General features: G+C 43.8%; 1 protein-coding gene across 1 annotated transcript in view; it reads left to right on the forward strand.

The window, feature by feature from the left end:
* LOC124718706 (homeotic protein Sex combs reduced-like) overlaps positions 1-13819 on the forward strand; it is a 314948-nt gene that overhangs the window by 71274 nt on the left and 229855 nt on the right. The window contains exon 2 of the mRNA XM_047244327.1: positions 7175-8377. Coding sequence (XP_047100283.1) covers positions 7339-8377 — 1039 coding nt within the window. The 5' untranslated portion in view covers positions 7175-7338. The remainder of the gene's footprint in view (positions 1-7174; positions 8378-13819) is intronic.

Genomic DNA, 13819 nt, shown 5'->3' on the forward strand with positions numbered 1-13819 from the left:
GTTTTCCCACAGTCCACGTCTCAGCACCGTACACTGCTGTGCTCCAAACGCATTTTCTCAGAACTCTCTTCTTCAAATTAAAACCTATGACTGATACTTGTCTTGGCCAGGAATGCCCCTTTTGCCAATGCTAGTCTGCTTTTTATGTCCTCCTCCTGCCGTCCGTCGTGGTTTAATTTGCTGCCTAGGTAAGAAAATTCCTTAATTTAGTCTACTTTGTGATCCCAGTTCTGATGTTAATTTTCTCGCTGTTCTCATTTTTGCTGCGTCTCATTACTTTCGTCTTTCTTCGATCTACTCTCAATCCATATGCTATACTCTTTAGACTGTCCATTCCATTCAACACATCGTCTAATTCTTCTGCACTTTCACTGGGGATACAAATGTCATCATCGAATCGTTCGTAGATATTCTCTCACCCAGAATTTTAGTCCCACTCCTAATACTTCCTTTTGTTTCTGTCTTTGATTCTTTGATGCACAGACTGAACAACAGGGACGAAAGACCATATCCATGTCTTACACCGTTTGTAATCAGAGCGCTTCGTACTTGGTCTTCCACTCTTATTCTTCTCTCCTGGTTGTTGTACATCTTCTGTATTACACCTCTTCCTCTATTATTTACATTGTTGAATGCTTTTTCTACGTCTTCTAATGCTATGAGCGTTTACTGATTTTTTTCCTCATTCTTGCTTCCATTATCAACTGCAACTTGAGAACTGCCTATCTGGTGCCTTTCCCAATTCTAAAGCCAAACTGATCGTCATCTAACACATTCTCAATTTTCTTTTTCCGTTCTTCTTTATATTATTCTTGTCAGCAACTTGGATTCATGCTTTATTAAGCTGATTGTGCGATAATTCTCGCACTTGTCGGCTTTTGGTATCTTCGAAATGTGTGGATGACGTTTTTCCAAAAGTGTGATGCTATATCGATAGTCTCATACCTTCTACACACCAACGTGAATAATTGTGTTGTTGCCACTTACCCCACGATTTGAGAAATTACACACCTACAAAGCTTAAATCCGCACCACCCTCTGTTACAGCAATGTAATCAAATTCTCATCACACGCAGCTCCACAACCGACTTCGTATCAGTGCGCCCTACCCTACACGAATCTTTTACCAGCTCATCACTTACGCCTCCCTTATAATTTGGGAGGGCAAGCTGTGCGTGAAGTTACGTCACCTAGCGACTGTCATCGAGTGCACCGGTGTTCTGCTGTCGTGATTGATGCATCAACAGTCCCATCATTCCGTAGTTTGTGTATGATGTCTCACTATGCTGGATGGCGTATTATTCTTCTTTATTCTGGGCATACTGGATGTAACCTGCAAGTGGTTTTGACTGACGTTGCCATGTTGCCGTAATTGTTTTTATTCCTCGGGCTTGTGTTACGTACTGACGTTCAGTCTGAAGATGGTCATCACACACCGAAATCAGTAATAAATTGATGCAGGAGAAGGTCGGATAGTATCGTATACCTGTGATTTTTCGTAATTATAATTTTCTGGAGGTTAAATACGAAGATTCTTCACGCTAAATAATGTCATGATACATTACTTGGTGGAATAAACAGGATGTCATAAGAATATGCATTCGCTGACTATTTTTACCCTTTTTCCCCCTTTGCCTCTTGGTTGATTAGATTTTTGGAGCATTATATCGGACGTAAAATTGTAACATGTGAAAATCATTTTTGTTAGAAAATAGTTTCAGTTGCACCACTAAAATAGGCACAAGTTATACATCTTAGTTTCAGTGTATTTGCTGGAAGTCAGTATTGTTCACTCGATTTCCTGATTATCATTTCAAGAAGTCTTCCTTCGTGTTGTTTTCATTCAATTTATGTAGTGCCGTCACTATTTTTGCCAGTTAAACGAAAGAAACCGCAAAAATAGAAAAACACAATTAGTCAATGAGAGTAAATTGAAATATTTCACTAAGAGCTACTGCAAGGTCTGTGAATGAACTGTTAAAAAGTTTGTGTATTGAAGACCGAGCTCATTTGCACATAAAAAGTTACTTCGATATAGAAATCGCGGAATTCTTTCTTTTGTACTCAAAAAATAAAATAAGTATCAAATTACAGCATATATTGAAAGTTTTCTGCGTTTTCTTGATCTATACGCAATTGATAATAACAAAATACCCACGATATTTAAACATATTTCATCCCTTCTGAACAAAACTTGAAAATAAAGAGGAAAATTAGAAAAGATCAAACTTTTGTGAAACGATTTGTCTTAAAGTAAGAAATACAGTAGGTTTTGCTCACTCGATTACCTGATTATCATTTCAAGAAGTCTTCTTTCGTGTTATTTTCATCTAATTTATATAGTGCCTTCCCTGTTTTTGCCAGTTAAACGAAAGAAACCGCAATAATATAAGTTTTTTTCCGGTACAAACCGGACATACTGCGTGAGATTTACATACACAGGACGTCATAACACGTAAAACATGAAGTAATACAGTAGTAGTAAAATAGAAGTAAAATTATACTTCGATAAGAGAGACGTGTTATTGGGACCTCGAGGAGAAGCAATGTTAACCGTGAGGATGCTGACATCAAAGGTACAGGTCATATGACACACTTCGATGCACGAGTATCATGGAATCTTAGAAGGACCGACAAATTATCGGAGAAACTAATTTCTTTTTTCTCAGTACAGTGTCCCGATTCGTTAATTTCTGTGGCTCAAGGTTCAATAGGAATGAATAATTATCCTCACTCATCCTCAGTTAATTTCGGGGTCAGTATTCGTCCTCCAAAAGGAGTTATATTCCAAGAAATGTAAAGCTTCTCCCTCGTCCAGTCTTTTGATGCGTTTTTTTCAATCTGAGTGGTCCTTTTCTTCTCGTGTTGGTCACTGCAGTGGTATATAATGTAGTGGCCGCATAGAATGAAAGAACTCTCGATTTCCTCTTACGACCTGAATTTGTGGGCGTGTGTTCTTTGTGGAGCGTCTAATCGCATGTCCGGATATACCTAATCTTCCCCTATGATGACAGTCAGACACTGCTATTACAAAAGGTTAAATCAACATTTCCTGAATCCCCGTTTCCTTTTATTTTGACAATAGCGTAACTCACTTCACTTCATTTCATTTATTGCATATTTACACCTCCTAATACCACGGCTGTCATATGACCGTATAAGCTCATTTGAAATATGTATCTCCCTTATTTTTCAAAATAGTTATTTTAAAAATGCGTGAATTTCTCCCTCTGAATCAATTGTTTCCAATGATATTTCTTCCATTTTTATATTTAAAACACATTTAAACATATTCGTTGTTTTTGCACTGAGTACCACTGAGCTCAATACGAACCCAACTCAAATTATTTATTCGGTTCCTGAATGTAACATTCATTATCAAAATAGAATGATGAATGTTATGTTATATGAAACAACTGTAACACTGAAAATATTGTTTCCAAGTTACTTTTGTAGCCATTTTTGTGGTTTCTTGCATATGCTGTTGTACTCTTCCTAGAACCACAGGTGTCAAAATGACCCCATAAACACACTGGAAAATTATCTCTCGCTTGTTTTCAAAGCTTTTTTTTTAAAAAAAATCTCTCTCTCTCTCTCTCTTCTGAATCGCTTATATTTACAACACACAAAAATTCATTCATAGATTTTTGCACTGAATACTATAGGGGACAATATGACCCCAGTCTAAATTTGTTTTTGTTTCTTGAAGGTGATAACTGTGGAAATAGAATCATTACTGTTACATTGAACAACTGTAATGTATGTTTTCATTTTAGTTAATTAAAGTGCTGCCATTGTATCCAGTGAAAATTATTTGGGGTCTATATGATTCTAGTGTTACCCAGTGAGACAAAACAATCCTGGTAGTAGCTGGGTTACAGATCTGTTAGCTAATATTTTTAAAACAGGTATTATCTCTTAGAGGTCAGGTTTGTCCTCGTTAATGAGCTAGAAGACCTCGTTTCATTGGTTCTGGGGCCTGGTGCCGTGTTGTCCATGTCCCTAACACACGAACCTTCTGGGTGTACTGTTACTTTGTTCTGCAGGTTTCTCTTTTATTCTTGAGACGAAGTGTGAAATGTAAGTCATGTCTACTGGAAATTTAAAACATGGATTATTTATTGCCCGTGAAGAGTGTTTAAGGACGAAAAGCAGATAAGGAGGATTAGAGTTGTAGATTCCCCCCACCAAAACCTAGCGAGGGGGAGGAGAGGAGGGAAGATTACGGGGGGGGGGGGGGGGGTAGAAAGACATCGAGCCATGCACTCAACTCTGGTTCGTGTTGTTAGGAAGCTACGTGTCTACTTATAATGTACAGGTATTACGTGATCCTAGGTACAACAATCTGTCCTGATTTATATACTAGGTGATTTGGTCAAGGCAGTGGTCATCTTTGTTGTTGTTTGGATCAGTTTCGCAATCTTCTCCTGAGTGTTCGCCGATTTTTTTGCCTCCTGGGTCTTGTGTCGGGTGTATTCTCCCGTTCTTTCTTCTGTGGTGTAGATGCAGGAATTTGGTCAATTTTGAAGTACTATAGATGTCTTTCTTTGTTCGGTTGGCCAATAATCGCATTATATAAGACCTCGTACGTCTGCTATCGTCATCTGGTCTGTGCGATAAGTGTGCTGTGTATTACGACGTGCATACCCGCCAACTCTCCCCATTTAGGAGAGAGACATCCGATTTCCCAATTTTTCTCCCGCCTCCGGCTTATTTCACTACTTCTCCCGATTTTTTGCAAGTTGTCGTCAAAAGTAATTGTTTCGAAAACCGTCCATTTCAGTTTTGTGGCGAGTGGTCTGAGGTCATTCGCTCGACAGTCGTTTTTGGTCGACATACTTACCGAAATATACAAATTTACAGTAATCAGGAATTTTTCAAAATGGTTCAAATGGCTCTAAACACTATGGGACACAACGTCTGAAGTCATCAGTCACCTAGACTTAGAAACTACTTAAACGTAACTAACGTAATGACGTTACACACAAGCATGCCCAAAGCAAGATTCGAACCTGCGACCACAGCAACAGCACGGTTCCGGACTGAGGCACCTAGAACCGCTCGGCCACAGCGGCCGGCAGGAATTCTTCCCTGCATATGTTTTAGAATGTATAACCCAATTGCTTAGTATTGTGCACTATTTGGACTTGGTTTGTGATTTTGCCATTGGGATTGACTGAAATCGCTTATTATACGATGTTTTTATAATCGGTATAAATCTTAAGAGCAGATAGTTCAATGTTATTTCTTTACCTAAATCCCTGAAAACTATTTTTGTGTAAGTGGTTATTTCAGGTATACCTTATTCATCATATTCGTAGTATTTTGATTCAGTGTATTGTGGAAAAAAAAAAACTTTATGTCCTTCAAGCAATATGCTGAAGAGCCGGCCACTGTGACCGAGCGGTTCTAGGCGCTTCAGTCCGGAATCGCGCTGCTGCTACGGTCGCAGGTTCGAATCCTGACTCGGGCATGGATGTGTGTGATGTCCTTAGGTTAGTTAGGTTTAATTAGTTCTAAATTTAGGGGACTGATGACCTCAGAGAGTACCATAGTACTTAGAGCCATTTGAACCAATACGCTGAAGAATTTCCGAGAATTACAGAGGCTAGGAATGGTCCGTTGTTTGCCTTACGCAATCTTTATCGAAATGATATATGTATATCAGATGGTACAAAAAAACCGATGTTTAAAACGCTTGGAAACACAAAAGCTCCGAAATAATGTTAGGTGTGTGAATAATAAAAAAACATCCCAACGTAGTGCCGTTTACCTGAGTTACGCTGCACATAAGGGGTATGAAACCAACGTTTTGGGTGGCTTCGTAGCGTCAAAAGAAAAGACTCAAGTCAGTTGTCTCAGAATATATTGAAAATGAGCCGCAGTTTCTGTTCATTCGTGCCTTCTGATTTTTAAAAATTTCTTCATTTTTGGTTTTTGATGGTCGACAAGTATGAATCTTACCTTTCACTGAGATGCATGCTATCAGCTGTCTTAGGATCTTTTTTTTTTAAAAATACTTTATTGATACGACACAAGATATTAATACAATTGAAAAAAAGTATTATGATACAAGTGATTCATGAACAACAACATTATATTATACACACTAACCCACCACCTTATTTAATTAGTGGGTCCTTTTATTATGCATAACAAAGCAGCTTATATTTTATTTATTTATTTAACCTGATCAGATTAGGGCCATCAGGGCCCCTCTTACATCGGACCAGTGTTCCACACATGTAGCATTTCACGCATCAGAGTTACATCATGACAATAGTTTAAATAAGAAAATTATATTACTGTAGTGACAATATGAATAAAGAGTAATGACTAAGAGGTAATGAAGTAAGTGCTGGCAGTATTTTTACAACAGGTGCTGTACACACAAATTATGATAAGAGCAATAATAGTAACAGTAAAAAAAATCAAATAATAATGATAAACACGAGAAAAATTGGCAATAGTAATGAAGATTTGTGCAGATGTACATTAATATCTTGGTGTGTAAAGTAGATGTTTACTAGTATAGCGAGTTTTGGGGAAGGGAGATTAAAGGAGGGGGAAAGAGGGAAGTAATGAGGTGAAGTGCATTCATGTACAGAGGAAGACATTACTGTCGCTTAAGTAGATACGTCATTAACTGTTTTTAGAAGCCGGGCATGTTTTTAAGTTCTCTAACATAACGAGGGAGGTTATTCCATTTGCTTAATGTCACTTGCTATGAACAGGGTTAATCTAAATATTTGACTACACTGGGTTATTCTAACTACCCTGCAGCGTTACAGGTGTGCCAGATGATACACAAACCTACTATTAAGGCCTGCTCAATGAGCTAATCCCAGTGAGCGTGCCACTGGCACTGGGATGGCCATCTACTTAGGAGTGTACTAAAAATGAGCCGCGGTTTTTGAGCACTTGTACCTACTTATTTTTAATAATGAATTCCCTGATTTTTGCTTTCTCGAGGTTGGCGGGTATGGGCGTGCTCTGGGGAGCCCATCTCATTACACTTTCACTTTAACTGAGCTGATTGCTGCCGTGCATGCATCGGTTACGAAGCACGTCCGGTCAGGAAGTGGATTATATCGTAACTCATTAGCAAAATACTCCCGTCCCTCACCACACAATGGTCTCCTGACGGTGGCTGACCACTTGCTGTGTGTTCCAGGGGCGTGATGGGCGCCCGATGAGCGACGCCGTAACTGGTGTGGAGACGGCGTGAGAGCAGCGGACAGCACCCAAGTCCAGCCACCTCTCCCCAGCGCGGGACCCTCGGCAGCCACCGCCTCGACCATTGATCCCCAACAGTGCAACCCGGCGTACGCCGCCGCCATGAGTTCCTACCAGTTCGTCAACTCGCTGGCGTCCTGCTACGCAGCGCCGCAGCAGCAGCAACAGCAGCAGCAGCCGCCTTCGCAGCAGCCGCCCCCGCAGGCGCCGGGCGGCGGGGGCGGGCGTCCCGGTCTGGCGTCCCCCGGGGGCGGCCAGGACTACTACGCCCCCAGCGCCGCCGCCGCCTACCCGCCGGCGTGCTACTCGCCCCAGCAACAACAACAACAGCAGCAGCAGCAGCACCATTACGGACAGTACGGGGGCGGAGGGCCGGCCGCGCTGCAGAACGGCGGCGGGGGCGGCGCCGGGGGCAGTGCCGCCGCCGCCGCGGCTGCAGCGGCCGCCGCCGCTATGATCGACTACACGCAGCTGCACCCGTCGCACCAGCAGCGGCTGGCGCCGGCGCAGATGCACCACCAGCACCACGCGGCGCACCACCATCACCACCACCACCCGCAGCAGCACCACGCGTCGCCGCCGGGCGCCGTGACGCCGCCGCTGGTGGGCGTGGTGCCGCCCCCGGCGCTGCTCGCGTCCGCCGCCTCCCAGCAACAGCAGCAGCAGGGCACGCAGCAGGCGGCCAGCTGCAAGTACGCCGACACCGCCGCCGCCGCCGCCGCCCCCGCGGCCTCGGGTGGCTCCTCCGGCGCCGGGGGCGGCGTCGCGTCGCCGCAGGACCTCAGCACGGGCTCCGGCCGCTGCAGCCCGCCGGGCGTCAAGGTCATCCCCTCGCCCGCGACTCCGGGCTCCGCCTCCGCGGCGGCTAGGGGCGGCGCCTCCCCGGGGGCGGCGTCCGCCTCCGGCGCGGGGGCGGCCGTCTCTCAGAGCTCCTCGTCGCCGGCGTCCAGCACGTCGTCCACCTCCAGCAACGCTAACGCCGCGGGAGGCGGGAGCGGCGCCGGGGGCGGCGGTGCGTCCGGTGCCGGGGGCGGCAAGCAGGGCTCTGGCGCTGGCAGCGCCTCCAGTGGGACCGCGGCGGCTGCCACAACTAATCCTCCGCAGATCTACCCCTGGATGAAGAGGGTGCACCTCGGGCAGAGTGAGTACCGCTCGTGTAATTCTTTAAATTTATTTACTATTGTCCAACAGAAAAAGGTTCCTACTCAATGGTCTGAAGATGACCACAGTAGTGGTTGAAACCGGTCACTTTGATAAATAAATCGTGATCAAGACTGTTTTTAATAGTAAATCTTTGTAAGACATCGATGTCTGCCTCTTCCATAATGTATTCAGTAGTAATTACTTTACATTTGTTTCATTAAATGGCCTTTGGCATTAAACATTTAGCCAGGCTAGTCAATATTGAAACAATGACTACAGCTGAAATGGAAGAAAATATTGTGTTAATAGTAAGGAACAGATGTTCACCAGAGCTGTAGATAATTTTCTCTCATACCGCGTCTTTGTATCTCGAACATACGCTGCATCAACGACACGAAGAATCTCTCACCAGCATCTTTCTTATTGAACTCTGATGGTTCAGTGCAGCTCATGTATCATACCTTCGAAATTTTTCCACTCCGTATGTGGCATACAGCAAACCAGTGCTTAACAGTATTGGTTAAAAACAGCCTGTTGCAATTTTAGTATTTTTATTTTTCAACGACGCGTTCCGCCTTATTTAGGCATCTTCAGGATATCTTTTCTAGATGGACGCGAGAGGCACCAAGATATGCATAACGCGTTCCCGTTCACAGGAGCGAGTAACGGAGTAAGATGGGGGCTCAGGTAGTCCATCTAGAAAAGATAACCTGAAGATGCCTAAATAAGGCGAAAAGCGTCGTTGAAAAATAAAAAACTAAAATGGCAACTACGACTGTTTTTAACCAATACTATCATACCTTCTCACAGTGGATTCTGTTTGACGGGGTAGGAATTTACCAGATGTCCTGTTGAGTATGAGGGAACCTCTGTGCTGAAATTTCGTCCACTCATGCTCATGTAGATAATAGGGTAGCCATCCGTAATAACGGAGTATTTTGTGTAAACAGTTTCACACAGCTCAAAAGTCCGACAGTACTGAAGCATGACAGCTGCTAAGTTTTTCTGCTTGACTGATGTAGTACTGTCACCGTTGGAGGGTAGTACGGGACTCCAAGTCCCATCACCATACCTCCAACGTGTATTGCAGCGATGCATTGTCACTGGCCTATGAATGAATGTACTGCGTCACCAACACGGTTAGACCGCCAACGACTAGTGATGCTCTAATGTAACATACAACGTATGAAAAAAAAAAAAAAATAACTCTGACCTGTGTTCAACTCAAGTCTAATGATTTTCGATAGTAGAAATACTTGATATTGGTCTAAGGCCGAAAAGTTGTGTGTGGAATAAAATCTCTTGTTCAGTCCAATAGCGATTATATCTTTCAAATATATATGACGGTAGTATCTGTTCCCGAAAGAACAGTTACCGTTGATGACCATGCTGCTTTGCTAGAATGAAATGATAATTAAACGGACACCCTAGCTGCAAACAGGCGTTGATGAACTTCATTGGGGACATGTTGAAAATGTGTGCCCTGACTGGGCCTCTAACCCGGGATCTCCTGCTTACATGGCAGACGCTCTATCCATCTGAACCACCGAGGGCACAGAGGATAGTGCGCCTGCAGGGACTTATCCCTTGCACGCTCTCCGTGAGACCCACATTCCCAACATGTCTACACCACTACATTCGTAGTGCGCCTAATAGATGTTTGCCCATCATACGGAGAGCGTGCAAGGGATAAGTCCCTGCAGGCGCACTACCCTCTGTGCCCTCGGCGACTCAGATGGACAGAGCGTCTGGCGACTCAGATGGACAGAGCGTCTGCCACGTAAACAGGACATCCCGGGTTCGAGTCCCGGTCGGGGCACACATTATCAACATGTCCCCAATGAAGTTTAAAAACGCCTGTTTGCAGCTAGGGTGTCCATTTAATTATCATTTCATTTTTTCAAATATGTTTTGGATGGCTGGGACTCCACTCGAAAGTAAGTCTATAGAGATTTTCATTTACACAACAGAGATGAGATCTCTGCTCAAAGCTCGTGAGCAGTTAACCGCTCCCCGGCCGGGGTGATCGAGCGGTTCTAGGCGATTCAGTCTGGAACGGGGCGACCGCTACGGTCGCAGGTTCGAATCCCGCCTCGGGGATGGATGTGTGTGATGTCCTTAGGTTAGTTAGGTTTAAGTAGTTCTAAGTTCTAGGGGTCTGATGACCTCAGATGTTAAGTCCCATAGTGGGTTGGGGTTGGGGTTGGGTTGTTTGGGAGAGGAGACCAGAAGGCGAAGTCATCGGTCCCATCAGATTAGGGAAGGACGGGGAAGGAAGTCGGCCGTGCCCTTTCAAAGGAACCATCCCGGCATTTTCCTGGAGCGATTTAGGGAAATCACGGAAAACCTAAATCAGGATGGCCGGACGCGGGATTGAACCGTCGTCCTCCCGAATGCGAGTCCAGTGTGCTAGCCACTGCGCCACCTCGCTTGGTGGTCCCATAGTGCTCAGAACGATTTCAACCTTTTTTTTTTTAAGTCAACCGCTAGACGCGTCTTGAAACTCGATAATATTTTATTAGCCTCACACAGCGTCTGCAGCGATTTGTTACCAATCGCGTAATCGAACAGTAACGGATTTCTTCGCGTGTTTGTGCGTTGTCGCCTTCGCAGATGATGGGTTCTCGCCTGTACCGTTCCCACGTGACACGCACCTCATTCTACGCCCTCAAGGTTGGCAGCACGGCGAAAGAAAGAATGGCGAAGGCCAACCGGAGCCTGTGCAACGCGCAGGAATCCACCGCCATTCTGCTGAATAATTAAAGTGGCGCCAGTGGCGACGAATCCCCGTCGCCGGGCGGTCCTAGGTGCACCGCCGCGGCGCGGACGTAACATGCACCGCATTTCAATCTCGCCGCCCGTTGAGAACGATGCACCGCTTTCCAGGAGTGTTCGCGGAATTCTCGGCAGTCTCCAGCCCAGCGCTGTTTTATTCAGCGGAGGATGCTGCAGACGGGGACAAAAGATCGAGAATTCACAGCCGCTGCAGTCTCCAATTCTTCTCTAGAGACTGTATTCTCGGTGGGTTATCCCATGGCGCTGGTGACCGTATTCGTGCCTATCTGCTGTTATCAGAAAACAGATTTTGTGGCGTCGTTATATGGGCATTAAGTCGTGGGCTCAGGGCTATCAGCGTGTCTAAATTTTCGCTTTCTAATGCTGGTGACGTTCTTTGAGTCTTACTTACGCTGTATGAAAGGGAAGCAGTGGTTGGGAAGGGAGTGAGACAGGGTTGTAGCCTATTCCCAATGTTATTCAATCTGTATATTGAGCAAGCAATAAAGGAAACAAAAGAAAAGTTCGGAGTAGGTATTAAAATCCATGGAGAAGAAATAAAAACTTTGAGGTTCGCAGATGACATTGCAATTCTGTCAGAGACAGCAAATGACTTGGAAGAGCAGTTGAATGGAACGGACAGTGTCTTGAAAGGAGGATATAAGATGAACATTAACAAAAGCAAAACGAGGATAATTGAATGTAGTTGAATTAAATCGGGTGATGCTGAGGGAATAGATTAGGAAATGAGACGCTTAAAGTAGTAAATGAGTTTTGCTATTTGGGGAGCAAAATAACTGTTCATGGTCGAAGTAGAGAGGATATAAAATGTAGACTGACAATGGAAAGGAAAGCGTTTTTGAAGAAGAGAAGTTTGTTAACATCGTGTATACATTTAAGTGTCAGGAAGGCGTTTCTGAAAGTATTTGTGTGTAGTGTAGCCATGTATGGAAGTGAAACGTAGACGATAAATAGTTTGGACAAGAAGAGAATAGAAGCTTTCGAAATGTGGAGCTACAGAAGAATGCTGAAGATTAGATGGGTAGATCACATAACTAATGAGGAGGTATTGAATAGAATTGGGCAGAAGAGGAGCTTGTGGCACAACTTGAGTAGAAGAAGGAATCGGTTGGTAGGACACGTTCTGAGACATCGAGGGATCACCAATTTAGGATTGGAGGGCAGCGTGGAGGGTAAAAATCGTAGAGGGAGACCAAGAGATGAATACACTAAGCAGATTCAGAAGGATGTAGACTGCAGTAGGTACTGGGAGATGAAGAAGTCTGCACAGGATAGAGTAGCATGGAGAGCTGCATCAAATCAGTCTCAGGGCTGAAGACAACAACAACAACAACTACTACTACATGAATATTTAGACAAACCTACTCGTTTTCTTCTCTCTCATCCGTCTTCCGAGTGGTTAGATGCTGTCCACTTGCAAAGTAGATCAGAAATCAGATTAATAATGTTGCTCACGCAGCATTATGTTCGCTTTATTGGGCAACAACAAAGTTATTGACTGTGAGTGATATTGTCAGAATGGGAATAATGAAGTCACTGTAAAAGAGTAATTAATTTTGGCACTTATGTTGAATGGATTCACACATAGATTTCGTCGAAGTTGTTATGGCTCATCTTATTGATTCTAGGGTTATTGCACTTTGACTGCTAGAAGGTCCAGATCTGTATTTTAGGAATATTTGATGACCTAACAAATGCGTTTTTCAGGAAATTCTTAATTATCAAACAATCCCAGATCAGAACAATGGTATGATAGAAATAATTTTTGACTTGGTGTTCACGATCCACATTTTTATTAAACTTCTTGTATATTCACATATACTTCTTCTTAATTGTCACATCATCAAGAAAACTGTTTTGTATCAATCTTCATATATTTAATTTCCACTTTAACCAAACACAAGACTTGACTGTTGTTTTACAAAGCGAAATAACAACTTAACTTCCGCAAAGTGAAACAAAGACTGCTCTGTGCGCATTCGCGCCAAAACAGTTACAAGTAAGTCAAAGATTATGACAGTCTCACAGAAATGAATACAAACATGAACCATATCACTGAAATATATCGATACATCGGAGTATCTACACATTAGTAAAACCAAATGTGAATATTGTCACAAAAATATGTCTGTTACTTCGCAGAAAAGTAGTACGACATTACTGGTATCGAGAACTGGGGTTGGAGTGCCGTAATGGCCACGTAAACAAAAAATGGTTCAAATGGCTCTGAGCACTTAGCGACTTAACTTCTGAGGTCGTCAGTCGCCTAGAACTTGGAACTAATTAAACCTAACTAACCTTAGGACATCACACACTTCCATGCCCGAGGCAGGATTCGAACCTGGCCGTAGCGTTCACGCGGTTCCAGACTGAAGCGCCTGGAACCGCTCACGTAAACAAAGAACCTTTACAATCTGCAGCTCTCTCTAGAATCATGGAAGTTATTCGCTGATGTCTTAACACATGTCGTCACATCCCGTCACTTCCGCTTCTCTGTGTTCTCCATCTGTCCCTCTCGTTGCCGATTCTGCAGTGAACCTCCTTATTTCTTATCAATCTATCTAATTTTCACTATAACACCACATCTCGAAAGCTTCGATTGTCTTTTCCCCATTTTTCCCAAACTCCGTGATACAGTGCTGTG

The sequence above is a fragment of the Schistocerca piceifrons genome, chromosome 10 (assembly GCF_021461385.2).
Source record: "Schistocerca piceifrons isolate TAMUIC-IGC-003096 chromosome 10, iqSchPice1.1, whole genome shotgun sequence".
NCBI classification, from domain to species: Eukaryota; Metazoa; Arthropoda; class Insecta; order Orthoptera; family Acrididae; genus Schistocerca; species Schistocerca piceifrons.